We start from the raw sequence: 18045 nt of genomic DNA on the forward strand, positions 1-18045 counted from the left end.
GATAAGTGTATGAACTGATTTGTTTCGGCGGCTTCTACTGAAGTAGGGGTCGTTCTTTTTATGTCACTGTATTTTCCTTATTAGACTCTGAGTGTGGATATAGTGCTTTCAAGACGACTCACTGAACATTTGGTTTTGTCTTGAGGGCTTGAGTAACAATATGGTTAGGATATACAGGATCCAAAACTTCAGTGACTAAAATTTCACTCCTTTTGGCCCAGGTTGCTGTCTTTCCTTTCTGCCACACCTACGCTTGGTCTCCTGGCATGTAGTCAACAAAGAAAGTCCATCTGTCTCGCACAGAACACTTGGCAGCAGGTAACATCCACACGACTCCGTTCTTCATGACCCTTGATTTTTCCGTTTGAGTGCTATGCACGAACCCTTTCAACAAGTTCCTAGTAAGTACTGGTAAGTGATCTTGCCCTGAATACGCCTCCTTACCTGCGCGTACGCCTTTTCTGAAATGTCCCTGTTGTGTTAAACGTCCCTTTTTGATCTGCATTTGGGAAATGTTACATTTTGGTTAAAGTGAGGCGACAACTGTCGGTCTCTGCTGTGTTGATGTGCGAGAGGCTAGTGGTGACAGTCGCTCTCAGTGGACAATGAACCTAAACTTTGTACGTGATTTTTATTTGTTTTGCTTTTTGTAACAGGTGTCATGGACGAAATGGGGGAACACAGGACATTAGACGATAGTGCCAGAAAGAAGGATGATAAGTTATACACGGCTTCAACCAGCAAAGGAAAGTCAAGACGTGATGAAGGCAAATATCATGTATGTCCTTACACTAGGATTAACAGACCGGCTGGATATATGAGTTCTGTGCCTCTCTGGGATAGAATGCCATCTCCAGAGCTCATTGGTGAGGTGAAGGCTCCTCAGATCAAATTGCTGAAAGACCCTTACATAGTAACTACAGCTAAGAAAAAACCACCTAATTGGATTCTGACGTATATGGCTGTTTATGAACCTGATGGAGGACGTAAGTTGCCTCCTTGGGCCAGGAATTTAGAGGCTGATATTAAAAAATCTGTCAAGGCTGGAAGGAGGGAGAGTCCCTTACTAGCAATGTCTGATGAAGAAAGGAAATCTTTGATGTCCAGGTTAACTCGGGCATGTGTGAAAGAAAAACGTAGTAAAGTTGCTCAACCATGTGCCAAAGAAAAAAGTCGAGGTGCTAAGACACTTTCAGAGAAAAATCGTGCAGCACTTGAAAAAATGATTATTAGTACACTGGAACGGAAACCTGGAAACTGTCAGAAAGAGGACTTATTGCAGGCATTCTTAGATGGCAGTTTTGACAAAAAGAAACGCAAGAGAGGACATTCTAGACGTAGAGTTCGTAGGCTGACATGTACAGCTGTCGACATGAACACTGCCAGAGGTTGTTGTGAGGGAACTTCCAGCAGTGTGGAGGATGGGAGCGAGGTCGCACACTCCGTAGAGTGTGACGAGCACCCAGACGAAACATACCAGGCTTGTAAGGTCATTTTTGATGGCCATGGTTGTGATGAGACGCTAGAGGAAAGAAAGAAAACTATTGCAATCAGAGGGAAGACATATCCACTAGCCAGGACACAAGAGGACATTGTCAGGAAGTGTAGTGCGGCTGTAAGGAGGAAAGATCCGCAGAGCAGAACGCACATACAGACCAGGAGAAGACAGGCAGAGGCTTTCGATCGCACACATTTCCTTGCCGGTCAGACATCTGGCGAACCTAGAACCACACCTGAGGAGCGCCAGAGACCTGGCAAACCTTATGACTCACATGAGGAACCTAACGAACGTGGTGCCACATCAGGGAAATCCGATAATGTTCACTCCCAAGCTTTGACTGACCTTCTGGACATACTGGTGAAAAAGCTTCCCCTTGCACGCTTAAAATACCACGACCGCTTTAGGCATCCTACAGCAGACCCTGAGGTGCCCAGAATAGAGGAGCTCACGGGCTTTCCCGACAACGAAGATAAAGAGGAGAGGAAGAGGTTAAGACCGGAGATGCTGGCGGCGATGGCCCTGGAGATGGAAAGAAACGTGACCTTCATGGTGACCGTGTCTGACGACTTCGGTCAGAGCAGCATGACTTACACATTGAGGCAAGAATGCAGTGCCGAGGACATTGTCAAGAAGGTGGTGTTTACCTTACGCCAACCATCCCGACGTCTACCACTTCACTACTACGCTTTATTTGAGGTGTACACTCCACACTGTAAGTCGCCCTGTTTCCTATATACCAGAATTTATTATATACATATATGGACCTCCTTGGCGTAGCGGCGTTGCTGATAATGATGCATTCCCCGGTCGCCCAAGGTTGAGCGCTTAGGTTCGATTCCTGATTACGGCGGTAGCGGTGCAGTCAACCCAGCTGTTCATCCTTCCGTAGTGGTCGATGGGTGAAATGGATATATAAATGGGTATACACCTTCAATAATATGGCCTTAATGAGGGCATTCAGTTGTCCAAAGCTGCGCTTTTGTCAAGACCAGGAAAATGTAGAGTTCTTTGGTGTCAGAAGCAGTTTGACGAGTCTTTACTCTTTCAGAGCGAAACAGCTTCGCCAAAGGCGATTTTTCGCTTGTAAAGTTCCAGTCTACTCTTGTGTAGGTTTACGTTCACTCCCCGACCCCAGGCTTGAACCAGGGAGCCATTAATCGACCAAGCGGGGAGGATGAACACTTGGGTTGGGTGTAGGCCGACGTAAACGCCTAGGATTCGAACCTGTGCACTTCCGACCACCAGCTGGCCCGTGGATACACAGTCATAACGTTACGCATTACACCAGTGAGGCCCATGTGTGTTTATGTTGGTCATGAAATATTTGAGGACAATATATGGTGGGAGGAAAGCTGATAGGGTAAGAGAGGGGTGTGGTAATAAGAAGAGTTTGGTTGAAAGAGCTGAAAAGGGTTTGATGAAGGTGGCTTGAACATATACCGGGTGGGAATGAGTTACCAGGAGAGGTTGACCAAAAGAATATTGTGTTGGAAGAGGAGAGGACAAGGAGATGGAGGGAGGAATTGAAAAGATTGGAATGTTCGGGGCTTCAAAATGCTCCAAGGTGAAATGCGTGCATGAGATAGAGTGATTCGCGGCGATGTGGTATACAGGGGACGACTTGCTGAGCTGGGGCATATATGGAACTGCCTGGGGGAACCAGTAAAGTGCGTTTTAGTGTTGAGTTTTAGAGTGGGTGGAAATCGAATTTCCCAATTGAAGCTCCTGAAATCTCACTGGAATGAATGTGGGAGAAAATATTCCTCGGTATTGTCTTCTCTCGTACGTTATATCCTCCAGGCATAAACGAAAGTCCATATTAAGGCCAGGCCATGGATGGCTTTTTTTTGAAGTGGACTTGTGAGGATTCTTTGAAGACGATGGAATATGTGAGTGAGAAGGATTTCTTCACGACGAAGTATCAGTGAGTGATGAGTAATGGGGGCTCAGTATTTTGTTCAGGCAACTTGCCTGCTCTGCAAGTGGTGATACAAGGTCATTCTAAAGTGCTAATTCACGATTGTAAGTGGAAAGTATAGCGTTAGTTACTGTTGTATTTATTGTGTTTTCACTGATAACTTTCCTGTTTTGTTCTTGATATATTAACATTTAATTTGAAGGTTGTTTTGAATTAACTTCATGATTGTATTATTTATAAACGTTTAAAATACAAATGATATAGGTAATCCGATCTCTTATGGTTAAGGTTTTCTCTGACCAGGTATGTATCGAGTGCCAAGACTTCAGAAATTTCGCTATTCTAACGGCTTCAGTTCAGGCAACATCTCCTACCTCATCACTAGAACCTGCTCACATTACAAGGTGAGTCATTCAACACCCACTACCTCACCATCAGAACCTCCTCCTCACGACTCACGGTGAGTGTTGTCCCCTCTACACTGCCTTACTCAGCAAGTTGTGGACATTTAGTCTCAGTTTATTATCGTCTTTAATGCAATAAGTTCCGTTCAAGAGCAAAATTCCTCAACGAGTATGGGCCTCTGATGAACATTATCATACAAAAAAAGATCAGTTCAGATATAGAGAAGAGGAAATGTAGCCGAAGAATTCTGGAGAAATTGAAAACCATATCTCTCTCAAAATGACGGGTAATAGTAGTAGTACTGTTAGTTTGGGACGAGAATTTTAAATCTCACCGGGCCAATAAAGAAATTTTTGACAAAACACTGAATTTTGTAAGAAGCTTCACGTGCCTATTGTTCATCATAATTCTTTTATCTTTTTTTTTGTTTTTTTAATCAGTAATTTGAATTTTGTTTCCTTCAGCGGCAGGAGGACGAGCGGCTGGAGTACTGTAGGGAGCTGCTGTCGTGTGATCAGCCCCTGCGGTCTAACCGCTACACTGAGGTGTGGCGAGAACGCTTGGTAGAACTCAGGGCCAAGATCACCACCGCTACACACATGGTGAGCCCTTGGTGATGGTCGGGGTGGTGGTGTGTAGCCACGTATGGTGTAACTGGTTCCCGGGTGTATCGGTGGTATCAGCTTGCCTTGTGGCTACATCGTCTGTTGAAGAGGAAGTATACCGTCTTGGCGGGGAGTTCTTCGCTTCATTTCAGGGTAGTTAATGGTGATGGATGGTATCTTGGTCCTAGTGCGATGGTATCTTGGTCCTAGTATCATGGTATTATGTATATTGAGGTATAGTGGTGCTTAAGTGAAATATGGTTGTAGTGTGAATGAAGATATAACCGTTGGTGCGTGTAGAGTAAACTTGTAGGTTACTTGTGCGAAAATACAAACGTGTCCCCAGTGGTTGGGTATTGCTTGTTAGTTGCACAGTGATACAAGTATGTTGTGTTAATTACTGTATGGTTGCCCTTTGTTTTTTATTGTTTTTCCTTTATTTTTGGTTATGAAATGTTGACACGTGTACAGTAATTGAAGTGTGAGGCAGTGTTTTGTAAAGTTTCCAGTTTTACGATAACTTGTCTGGTTTTCCTTGATGCGGCAGTTGTTGAACAATAACAATAGTAATTATGAGTGAGGGAGACTAGAGACGGTGCATTTGAATATGAGTACGTAAGGGGCAGGGGAGACTCGCGCTGTAGCCGGAAAAAGCCATTTGTCGTATTTTTGTTGTGAAGCAACCATGGTTGTTGACAATAGGTTATATCAAGACTATAGATGGTTGTTATGGTTAGTTGTGTGATGCAATGTACACTGTGTGTCCGTACGTCCTCGCATTGCAGGACAGACCCGCATACTTTTTAGTATACTTGACCCTCATATGCTCCTCCATCTCGTGGCTTAGAGCTAGGAGGGATGACCCCCTGAACGGTAGTAATGAATGGCCCCTTAAGCACGACGGAACGATCCTTAAGCACGACGATATGATCCTTGAGCACGACGATATGATCCTTGAGCACGACGGTATGATCCTTGAGCACGACGATATGATCCTTGAGCACGACGATATGATCCTTGAGCACGACGATATGATCCTTGAGCACGACGGTATGATCCTTGAGCACGACGATATGATCCTTGAGCACGACGGAACGATCTTTGAGCACGACAATATGATCCTTGAGCATGGCGATATGATCCTTGAGCACGACGATATGATCCTTGAGCACGACGATATGATCCTTGAGCACGACGATATGATCCTTGAGCACGACGATATGATTCTTGAGCACGACGGAACGATCTTTGAGCACGACGATATGATCCTTGAGCACGACTATAGGATTCTTGAGCACGACGGAACGATCTTTGAGCACGACGATATGATCTTTGAGCACGACGATAGGATCTTTGAGCATGGCGATATGATCCTTGAGCACGACGATATGATCCTTGAGCACGACGGTATGATCTTTGAGCATGGCGATATGATCCTTGAGCACGACGATATGATCCTTGAGCACGACGGTATGATCTTTGAGCATGGCGATATGATCCTTGAGCACGACGGTATTATCCATGGACAAAGTTGACAAAAGCTACCATAGGCCCTGGGAACGGGTTGACATATGGCCTCCCAGTGCCTTTGGGAAAGTGAGCTTGGTGACCCACCTGACTACAAAGAACTCAAAAGGCACCAAATGATATATAATTTATGTTTATTACTTCGATTTTCTGTTATTTTGATCAGTTATCGGTATTTATAAAATTTATTCCCCCCTCCCCAGAGACTCTGAGGTATGAGGATTTTACTGGTATCCCCGTCCTCTTGGTGGACTTAAATGTGATGGGCTGGTCTTTGTTACGATCCTAAGAGAGCCAGATCATCATGCACAAGGGTCAAGCTGTCTTGATCAAATATTACACCGTCGTGCGCAAGGGATTGGATCGGTGTATGGATTGTTGAACAGGTATATGATCGTAGGGATTTAAACTAATCGTTTACAGATGACCTTGTGTAGAGAAGAAGACTTATAACCATTGGTGTTGCAGATACGGTTCCTGGAGATGGTGAATGCAGGGCAGCTCATGGTGAAGGGTAAGATCCAGGAGGAACTGGTGTTTCAGTGTATATCCGAGGGCTTCCCCAGTGACCCTTTGGAGGAGCTCTGGAGGTACAGAGATCAAGACGACTGGGAGGTACGTTTATCAATCTATCTACCTATATCTCTGATGCCTGTTCCAATTGGAACTCCCTTAAAGGGGTGGCCACGGCAATAGAATCACCATAAGTGAACTCCACTGTTGCTTCTTATCCTATAGGGCCTCACCCTAAACAGGCCACTAGCAGAGGGCAACTCTAGCTCAGTGTTTGCTGAATCTAGCTCAGTGTTTGCTGAGGTTGCTACCTAATGTTTTACTGACTACTGTCTAATGCTCCTACCGACTACTTCTACCGAATGCTCCTACCAACTACTTCTACCTAATGCTCCAGCCTAAATGTTCTTACCTACTAATTCTATCTGCTTTTACCTTTTTTGCCTAAAGGCAGGGCCAGCGTATATGAAGACTGAGCTGTAAGCGTTGTCAGGTCTTATGTATGACAAGGAGAGATTGTATGTTTGTGGACAGAATGCCAAAAGTCTACATGTTAGTGAGGCAGAAAGAAAAGACAGCAACAAACACAAATACATAGAGCAAGGGATGGCTACAGATACATATGAACTCATTTTCAGTCACTTTATAAATCTCTGTATCTTCATATTACCTACAAATGTATACTACTTCCTGCCTCAGAATCTTCCCTCTCCTTATGAGGCTCCTGTAGCACTGGTTTGTTGACTTCCTTTTGGGCTTCTCAATTATTCCTCTGGGCTTTCTAGGTTAAAGATATCAAATTCCTGAAGCATAGTTCTCTTGGGTCAAACACATGTCATACTTATCATCTGCTTAGACATCTCTTTATCCTTGTCCTTTAAGGCAGTTTTGACATTAATAAAGTTTGTCTGTTTCAGGATCCCTCACACTTTGATTTCTTATTGTTATTTCATTGTTATGGGTTTCTCTCAATATGGCATTTGCAGTGTGATCTGTTCTCTCTCTTTTTCATTCTTATCATTTTAAATTTGCCTTACTGGACTACATTTCCTTATCCATTTGTCTGACTTCTGCTATTTTAGATCTTGGTCACTTTGCAGTTTATTGCACTCCAAGTTACTATGTGCTTTCTTATAATTTTGGCATCATCAGTAATTATATTTGTTTATAATTTGATTTTATCTGGCAAGTCATAGGCATAGGTACAAAATAGTAATGACCCTAGCACTGAGTCAAGAGTGACTTAACTTGTTACCCTCATCCAGCTCTAAAAGATTCTCCTCATGTTCTATGTATTGTCTCACTTATATGGTAATCAGCTATGTAAGTGACCCTTAACCTCCTTCAGTCACCAGCTTGGAACTACAGCATCAGTATTAATCTCATGTGTGGTACACCATGAAATGCTCTCTAAGAGTCCAGTTATATACAGTCCACCCACACAATTTCTTTTATACATGTTATTGTTTACTCTTTTATAGATATCCAGATATTTTTTCAGTGGTGATCTCTTTCTAAAACCATACTGTCTCTTATCTTATTACTGTCCACCTTCTAAGAAATCCTTATCCTACTCCCTGGTTACTTTTTGTGGTGTTTTGATGTCCACAGTCTTGACAGTGATTTGTATTTCAGGGCCTTTTTTAAATTTTTTTGGGAGAAATTGCCACCACAGTATATTTTTTCTATTAGAATGCTATGCTTATCTAATGAGATCCAAAACAGTACTACTAGTGATTTGTCAAGGGACTAAACTCACTCTGTGAGTGTAAAATTGTCAAGCTGCCTCTGGTCCTTAAGCCTTGTACAGACTTACCTCTAACCTGGAGTTTTGCCACAGTTTTCCAAGCTATCCCTCTTTTCCTGTCCATTGATGATTTTGGTATGGAAAGCACTCAGAACCCTTATGATCTTGTATTCAGGTGTGTCCTTATCTGCATTAATATAATTTTTAAATTAAGTTCTTTAATCCAGTAATTTGATCATTTATTGAAAGTATGCCTGATTTTTGATGAGTTAAAGGTGATCTTTTGATTTATCAGTGTTTCTGAAACATTTTTTCCTATCTTTTTCAGTCTGTTTTCTTTCATCTTTGTCCACTGAACTTATCTATTGATTATTATTTGAGCTTTAAGACCTTCATTGTGTTCTGCCATTGTTGGCCTGACAGTAATCAGTAACATCTGACTTCTTTTGCAGTCTTGACAGTTCTTTTATTGTTATGATACTGTGAGCAGTTTGCTGTTTTGATTTCCACTGATGCCTTTCCTGAAAGCCATTTGATTTTGCCATGTCATGTCTTTCGGTGATGCTGTAGTTATTGTTGACAACAAATCTACTGGCGCCTGGATTCCATTCCTGGTGCAGGCAGACAGTGCGAAGCTCACTCAACTGTTTATCCTTCCTTTGAATTGAAGATAAATGGGCATCAACATAGGTTGTGGTAAAGCACCACAACTGTGACAGACCTTCTTAACTGATAGCTTGTAACTTGGCTCAAGCTAGCCAAGAGGTGTCCTTGTTTTGGGACATGGCCTTCACTGACAGGCTGGTGATCCTACTAGGGATTGATGAACCCAATAATGGTCTTCTTGCAGTTAAACTAGTCTTAATGATAAAGTTTTTTTTATTATAAGGAAAGCTCTTTTGTTGACCTCCAGTTTATTCTTGGATGTTTTTTTCTCTTCCACTTTATTGGTCATGCCTGGGAAAGGTTGCCCACCCATCCTGATTGTGTCGTCATTTTGATCTGAGATGAATACCTCAAATTTGATTTTTCTTCTCTGTGAAACCTGTCTTCTCATCTTATATACCCACCATTCTGTAACCTCCATCTGGTGTACTTGTCAAACTTACACAATGTTAGCATCATCTTATGTTCCACAGACACCAAATCTCACAAATCTACATTTTGGGGAGCAACTTAAGCACTGGTATCCTGACTATGGTTACTTGCAACGATTGTGGGACTACTGTAAGTGTTGGAGTATCCCAGAGACCATGAAAGTTCTTAGGAGAGAGCTGCAAAAGCTGCAAGCACAGTACAATCTTCTCTCCTCCACTTCACCTGATACCCTGTTTGCCGAAGATGAGAGTATGCTGCTAAGTCACTTGGTAAGATGCAACAGATTTTGCCCAAAATTGATGTGTTTTTTTGATTATCAGATTGCAGATTATGTTGAGCAGCTTGTGTAATTTCCGTTTGATATGAGGATCATTGAGATTATGCTACTTTGTACTTTACTTCTCCAGTACTTTATAAAGCAATACTTTTATTTGAATTCTTACCTGTTTCTGCTCCAGTGATTTTTTTCCTCAGTCAGTTGCTAACTATGGGTCTTAGTAAATTTTATAGGAAAAGGCCTGTATTTTTGCTTGCTTGAAAGCAAATAGATATGCCTCCCAGTGAGATTTCAAGATGTACTAGCTGGGTGGAGTTCACCGTCTGTGCACTTTTTTTTTTCCATTTAACCAGGAAGACCAGCATGACAACTAAAGATATGATAAGGATGAGTTTGTCACCACTTGATGGATCGTCATGTTATCAATCACCCTATTTGTCTTCCTACGTTGACCAGGCCCAGCTTTTTGGTAGGGATGACATTAGGAGAGAGAATAAAGTATCTGGGTGGTGAGCTCAGTCTTGCCAGGATATCTTGAACTCTCTCTTGTAGACAAATTCTCTTGCTTCCAAGCAAGAAATGGGCCTTTTCTTCCTGGGACAGCTTCTTAGGACCTTATCATTAAGTACTGGTAGAGTAAAAATATCGCTCAGAATAGAAAAACCAGAAATAACTGAACACAAAGACAGTGAGCAAGACTGGAATTTCTCCATTTCCAATATCATAGGGTAATTGTGGTAGCAGATCATACCACCAGATGTTTGGAAATAAGCCCATTGTATGTTTTTTTCTGTTGCTACTTTACAAAGAGAGGATTGGAAGTTAGGTTAAAAAAAAAGATGTAGTGGGATGACCAAATAAAGGCCTGGAGGTGGTCATTCCTCTTGGTTATTATTATTTATTCTCTTATTTGTTGATGAACCAGAATTCAAAATAATGTCCAGATGTGATCTTAAACTCAACCTGATTCAACAAATTTTTGCAGGATAGGTAGCCCACATATGTATGTACATGTAAGAGTATAACAGGGAGAGGTCAAAATGTCCAAACACCACAACTTTTTTGTTTTAATGCCTGTTTGCATGGGGTTATCCCATTAAGCAGAAATCCTGGTTGCAGTCAGAGTATATATATATTCCCTGCGTGTCGTAGAAGGCGACTAAAAGGGGAGGGAGCGGGGGGCTGGAAATCCTCCCCTCTCATTTTTTTTAATTTTCCAAAAGAGGGAACAGAGAATTGGGCCAGGTGAGGGTATTCCCTCAAAGGCCCAGGCCTCTGTTCTTAACACTACCTCGCTAATGCGGGAAATGGCGAATAGTTTGAAAGAAAAAGAAAGAATTGATTTGCCATAGGAAAAGTGTATTTATGAGTTATGAGGTTAATGTGTTGATGTTAGGAAAAGATGTTATGTCAGGTTTTTAACTGACAAGATGATATTTCAAGTTTTTGAGTTAGGACATGATGGTTTAGTTTATAAGATAGAAGAATAAAATATATCAGGTTTATACATTTCTATATCATGATTTTGAATTAGAACAAAATATTATGTTAGATTTTTAATTTTAATGAAATAAATGTTATGTTAGATTTATAACTTAGAAAATATTGTTTGGTTAGTGAGTTAGAAGGACATGGTATTGTATTGAGTTTATAATTTGGGACATAATGTTATGGCAGTTTTTAACTTCAGATTAACAAGATAAGTATGCTTAATAACAACAATGAACCACGTACACCATGAGATTGTATGTGATCTTGAATTTATCTACAACACCTGAGAAAGTAGTTAAAAGATTTCTTGGTTGTTGGTTACAACTTGATATTGACAGCCTTATTGACCCAGGCAGTTGATAGGCTTAAAACCCAACCAGCTGACTTGCATAAATTCATCTAATTCTTGTCTGCTTATTTGTCCTACATATGACTCTTCTCATAATGTTTTCTAATGGAGAATATTATTTACAGCATGAGGAGGGGCTGAAGGAACAAGAGGCTACAAGGAAACACAAGGAGTTTTTAAAGAGACTTGAAAAAGATCAGAAGAGATTGAGTCCCAGACTCTTGCACATACTGAGTTTAAAGAAAGTTATGAAAGGGCTTAAAGAAAGATATGACATTTCTTACCCTGATGGAATGGTGATGACTTGTTCACGATCTCTAGGCAGGCTAAGGGCATTATTATGCTGGCAGAAATTACATGGACAGGAAGCTTCAGTGAAAGCAACAAAACAAAGAATATGGAAGTATAAAAAATGGCTTAGAAAAGTAATTAGATTAGGTATACTGACAGAGAGAAGCAGTGCTGCACAGAAGCCAAAAGTATTATGTCCTAGGAAGAAGAAACGGTTTGCTGTGTCAGCCAAGGTCAGTATTACTGCTTATAAAGAAATGGAACAGTCTCAGCCTACTTCTGTGAAAAGGGTTGAAAGAATTATGGGTGGTGGCACTGCTGTCAAGGAATTTAGGGAAATAGAAACTAATGACACAGCACTGAGAAGTGATAGAATGAAAAATAGTGTTGTAAAGGATTTTATGAGTGCACTGAAGGATGGTAGTACTTTTAACAGTACAAAAAATGATAGGAGCACAGCAGAGAAAAATAATATCACTGCATTGAAGGATGATTGTGTAACAGTGAAAGATAATGGCACTGTAGTGAAGAACCAAGGTATGATCAATGATTGTAGCATTGTAATAAAGGATGATGATGGCACAAGAGTAAATGAAGGGAGCTCAGTACTGAAAGGCAATGTAACTGCAGTAAGTGCTGCAAGTAAAGTTAATGGGTTTGCAGTGCAGGATGATGAAACTAAAGCAAAAAAGCCTAAAAGCAAATACATCAAGGCTGATGGCACTGCATCTAAATACATGTTAAGTGCTGTGAAACTACATGAGTTCCAGCATGTAAAAGATGATGGGAAAGCAGTAAAGAGATACAAGCACAACTATATATATGATGACGCAGAAGTTTTTAAGAGAGATGAGCACAATGATGAAAAGGATGATAGGACAGCAATGAAGAGAAACAAACGAAAGCACGTAGAAGATGATAGGATAGCAGTGAAGAGACAGAAGCATGTGCTTGTAAAGGATGGTGTGACAGCAGTGAAGAGCGAAAAGCACATGCATGAAAATGATGCTAGGACAACATTGAAGAGAGACAAACGAAAGCTTATAAAGGAAGATGAGACAGCAGTGAAGAAACGCAAGCACATGCATGTAAAAGATGATGGGACAGTTGTGAGGAGAGATGAGCTCAAGTGTGTAAAGGATGGCGGGACTGCAGTGAAGAGATACAAGCACAAACATATAAAGGATGGTGAGACAGTAGTGAAGATAGACAAGCACAAGCATATAAAGGATGGTGAGACAGTAGTGAAGATAGACAAGCACAAGCATATAAAGGATGATGAGACAGCAGTGAAGAGGCACAAGCACATGCATGTAAAGGATGATGAGACAGCAGTGAAGAGACACAAGCACATGCATGTAAAGGATGATGGAATAGTAGTGAGGAGAGATGAGATCAAGCATGGAGAGGATGATGGGACTTTAGTGAAGAGATACAAATACAGTCATATAAAGGATGATGGGACAGCAGTGAAGGGAAACAAGCACATGCTTGTAAAGGATGATGGGACAACAGTGAAGATATACAAGCACAAGCATGAAAAGGATGATGGGCCAGCAATGAAGAGAAACAAGCACATGCTTGTAAAGGATGATGGGACAACAATGAAGACTTACAAGCACAAGCATGAAAAGGATGATGGGACAGAAGTGAAGAGACACAAGCACATGCTTGTAAAGGATGATGGGACAACAATGAAGACTTACAAGCACAAGCATGAAAAGGATGATGGGACAGAAGTGAAGAGACACAAGCACATGCTTGTAAAGGATGATGGGACAACAATGAAGACTTACAAGCATGAAAAGGATGATGGGACAGCAGTGAAGAGACACAAGCACATGCTTGCAAAGGATGATGGGACAACAATGAAGACTTACAAGCACAAGCATGAAAAGGATGATGGGACAGCAGTGAAGAGACACAAGCACATGCTTGTAAAAGATGATGGGACAACAATGAAGACTTACAAGCACAAGTATGAAAAGGGTGATGGGACAACAGTGAAGAGATACAAGCACAACCATGAAAAGGATGATGGGACAACAGTGAAGAGATACAAGCATGAAAAGGATGATGGGACAACAGTGAAGAGATACAAGCACAACCATGAAAAGGATGATGAGACAACAGTGAAGAGATACAAGCATGAAAAGGATGATGGGACAACAGTGAAGAGATACAAGCACAATCATGAAAAGGATGATGGGACAACTGTGAAGAGATACAAGCATGAAAAGGATGATGGGACAACAGTGAAGAGATACAAGCACAACCATGAAAAGGATGATGGGACAACAGTGAAGAGATACAAGCATGAAAAGGATGATGGGACAACAGTGAAGAGATACAAGCACAACCATGAAAAGGATGATGGGACAACAGTGAAGAGATACAAGCATGAAAAGGGTGATGGGACAACAGTGAAGAGATACAAGCACAGCCATGAAAAGGATGATGGGACAACCGTGAAGAGATACAAGCATGAAAAGGATGATGGGACAACAGTGAAGAGACACAAGCATGAAAAGGATGATGGGACAACAGTGAAGAGACACAAGCACAAGCATGTAGAGGATGAAGGGACAGCAGTGAAGAGGCACAAGCATTTAAATGAAGAGGCAGCATTGGAGAAACACAAACACGTGCATTTTAAGGACGATAGGACTGCAGTGAAGAGACACAAGCACAAGCATGTAGAGGATGAAGGGACAGCAGTGAAGAGGCACAAGCATTTAAATGAAGAGGCAGCATTGGAGAAACACAAACACGTGCATTTTAAGGACGATAGGACTGCAGTGAAGAGACACAAGTACAAGCATGTAGAGGATGAAGGGACAGCAGTGAAGAGGCACAAGCATTTAAATGAAGAGACAGCATTGGAGAAACACAAACACGTGCATTTTAAGGACGATAGGACTGCAGTGAAGAGACACAAGCACAAGCATGTAGAGGATGAAGGGACAGCAGTGAAGAGGCACAAGCATTTAAATGAAGAGGCAGCATTGGAGAAACACAAACACGTGCATTTTAAGGACGATAGGACTGCAGTGAAGAGACACAAGTACAAGCATGTAGAGGATGAAGGGACAGCAGTGAAGAGGCACAAGCATTTAAATGAAGAGACAGCATTGGAGAAACACAAACACGTGCATTTTAAGGACGATAGGACTGCAGTGAAGAGACACAAGCACAAGCATGTAGAGGATGAAGGGACAGCAGTGAAGAGGCACAAGCATTTAAATGAAGAGGCAGCATTGGAGAAACACAAACACGTGCATTTTAAGGACGATAGGACTGCAGTGAAGAGACACAAGCACAAGCATGTAGAGGATGAAGGGACAGCAGTGAAGAGGCACAAGCATTTAAATGAAGAGACAGCATTGGAGAAACACAAACACGTGCATTTTAAGGACGATAGGACTGCAGTGAAGAGACACAAGCACAAGCATGTAAAAGATGATGGGACTAGAGTGAAGAGATACAAGCATATAAAGGGTGATGAGACGGCAGTGAATATACAAGTACGTATGCATGAAAAGGATGATAACCCTGGTGTAAGGAGTACTGGGTGTATGCATAACACCAATGATCACACTACCTTGATGGAACATGAACAAGATCATGCTAACGATGGCAGGTCAGAGAAAGAGTATATTACTGACATGGGAAATAAGTGTGTTAAAGGAACTAGTGATGATACAGCTGTACAGAAAAATCACATGACAGAGAAAGATGAGAGCACCAGATCAGTGGATGATGAGACCAAACAGAATTGCATTGAGGACTTGATTTTTTCTGTGTTACATGACTTAAGGCAGAGAAAGAAAGGACACAAAGGACGTACTTTAAGTCGTGGGCATTTACATGACTTAAGGCAGAGAAAGAAAGGACACAAAGGACGTACTTTAAGTCGTGGGCATTTACATGACTTAAGGCAGAGAAAGAAAGGACACAAAGGACGTACTTTAAGTCGTGGGCATTTACATGACTTAAGGCAGAGAAAGAAAGGACACAAAGGACGTACTTTAAGTCGTGGGCATTTACATGACTTAAGGCAGAGAAAGAAAGGACACAAAGGACGTACTTTAAGTTGTGGGCATTTACATGACTTAAGGCAGAGAATGAAAGAATTGGCAGCACTTACTTTAAGTAATGAACATTCACTGTGGAAGGAGAGTATATTCAGAGCTTTGCAGCAAGAAGTTGATGAGGAGGACCCGGTAATACGGGACCCGGTAATACGGAAAAAACAAAGGCTGTTCATAAGTAAAATGAAATTGAAGTCTGAAGGAAGTGCAGTGGAACGTCTCTCTAATCGTCTTCAAAAAATGCCACTCCGAAAAGGAAAAGGGAAAAGGATATATCAAAAGATGCATCCACATCCAAAAAGAAAAAAAGGATTGGACTGGGGAATTCCAAGACTGAAAAAAATAACAAAACGTTTTCTATTGTGTACTGACTGGTTACGTGAGCAGACCATGAAAAATGAGGGAATCTGCAAAGACTCTGTTACAATTAAGAAACTTTTGCTCGATATATTAAGTTTGATGAAAAGATTGAAGGATACGATGCTAAGTAAACATAATATATGTATTGTAACTTCTGTCATGGACTCTTGGGTAACTTATACGAAACGATATCAAAGCTGGTGTCTGAAATGGAAGAAGTAGATACATTTGATGTTCCTAGTTTTACGTTGCTTCTGAATAGAATATATAAAATGTTTGTGACCATACAACAACATAGAACTGACTATCCAACTGATGTTATGAAAGACCTCATTGCTGAAGTATATAAATATCCTATTAATTATGAGGCATTATACTTAACTGGAAGAAGCGTAGCTCACAATACTCCATTTAGTATTAAGAAACTGTTTATAATGATAGTTAGGATTACGGAAAATTTGGCAAATATAATGGAACAAAGATGGAAATCTTATGATGTACAAGTAAATGGAGAGTTGAATTATATACTTAACACTTTAAAACATGTTGTGCCAGAAGTGCCGAAAAATTAATGGCATTGGTTCATCAAGCATTCCATGGTTACATATTCAAGATGCTGCGAATGTGTGTGAAAATGATGTAGGGGAAAAATGAGTGTCAATAACCATGTGATCAAACGAAAGCCTTGATCAGTATATTCAGGATGATGTGAAAGATTATTGTAAAATGTAAATGATAGATGTGATTAAGATTGAGGTAAAAGGTAAAGTTTGCTATCAGGCCCAGTTGAGGTAAAATGGCTAGGGAAACTGTTAGAATCTAAAGAGACCTTTTTTTCTATTATTATTTACAAAGCCCTGTAGGTGTGAAACAAGAAGTATTGGAAGAAGACTCTTAGAACTTTCTATGAAATGCATGGCATTTAGACCACAAAATTGACAGTTGGTACAGAACTTAAGAAAGTTGCTAATCCCAGAAGACATAACCCACACTAAAATAACATTTCATACAAGCATGAATATGTATATGCCTGTGCATGCATATGTTGATATGTATGTGTATACGCGTGTATGGGCATATATATATATATATATATATATATATATATATATATATATATATATATATATATATATATATATATCCTTCCTTCATACTATTCGCCATTTCCCGCATCAGCGAGGTAGCGTTAAGAACAGAGGACTGGGCCTTTTAGGGAATATCCTCACCTGGCCCCCTTCTCTGTTCCTTCTTTTGGGGAAAAAAAAAATTGAGGGGAGGATTTCCAGCCCCCCGCCCCCTTCCCTTTTAGTCGCCTTCTACGACACGCAGGGAATACGTGGGAAGTATTCTTTCTCCCCTGTCCCCAGGGATGATATATATATATATATATATATATATGTGTGTGTGTGTGTGTGTGTGAATGGATGGACCATTCTTCGTTTTCTGGCGCTACCTCGCTAACGCGGAAAACAGCGAATAAGTATTATAAATGGATAAAGATAACCAAAGCCCTGAGTGTAAAATGGCTACTGTGAAGTCCAAAAAAAGAATAAGCGAACTGGTTTACTAGAATTACAAATTTTGAATCAGAAATGTTGGGTACGCTATATATGTAGTAGGTTGGTTAAGGTTAAAGATGCCATAACAATTGGCTTCGTAGAATATTATTTGATAAATGTAAGGAATAGAATATTAATCATTGAAATGTCGGTTTGTTTGATTGTACTTGACAAGGTCTTCAAAGAACTTTGATATGAGAAACGGATTTTATGTAAGGAATAGATTATTAATCGCTGAAATGTAGGTTTGTATGATTGTACTTGAAAAATCTTCAAGGAACAATGATATGAGAAAGATTTAGAATTGACC

General features: G+C 40.8%; 1 protein-coding gene across 1 annotated transcript; it reads left to right on the top strand.

The window, feature by feature from the left end:
* Positions 1-221: 221 nt before the first annotated feature.
* On the top strand, positions 222-16537 carry LOC139764790 (uncharacterized). Its single transcript, XM_071691678.1, has 7 exons — positions 222-411; positions 657-2213; positions 3723-3823; positions 4289-4426; positions 6425-6571; positions 9356-9583; positions 11557-16537. Exons 2-7 carry the CDS (start codon positions 662-664, stop codon positions 16393-16395), a joined length of 7005 nt encoding a protein of 2334 aa, XP_071547779.1. The 5' UTR covers positions 222-411; positions 657-661; the 3' UTR covers positions 16396-16537.
* The last annotated feature ends 1508 nt before the right edge of the window (positions 16538-18045 follow it).

This window comes from Panulirus ornatus, chromosome 51 (assembly GCF_036320965.1).
Source record: "Panulirus ornatus isolate Po-2019 chromosome 51, ASM3632096v1, whole genome shotgun sequence".
NCBI classification, from domain to species: domain Eukaryota; kingdom Metazoa; phylum Arthropoda; class Malacostraca; order Decapoda; family Palinuridae; genus Panulirus; species Panulirus ornatus.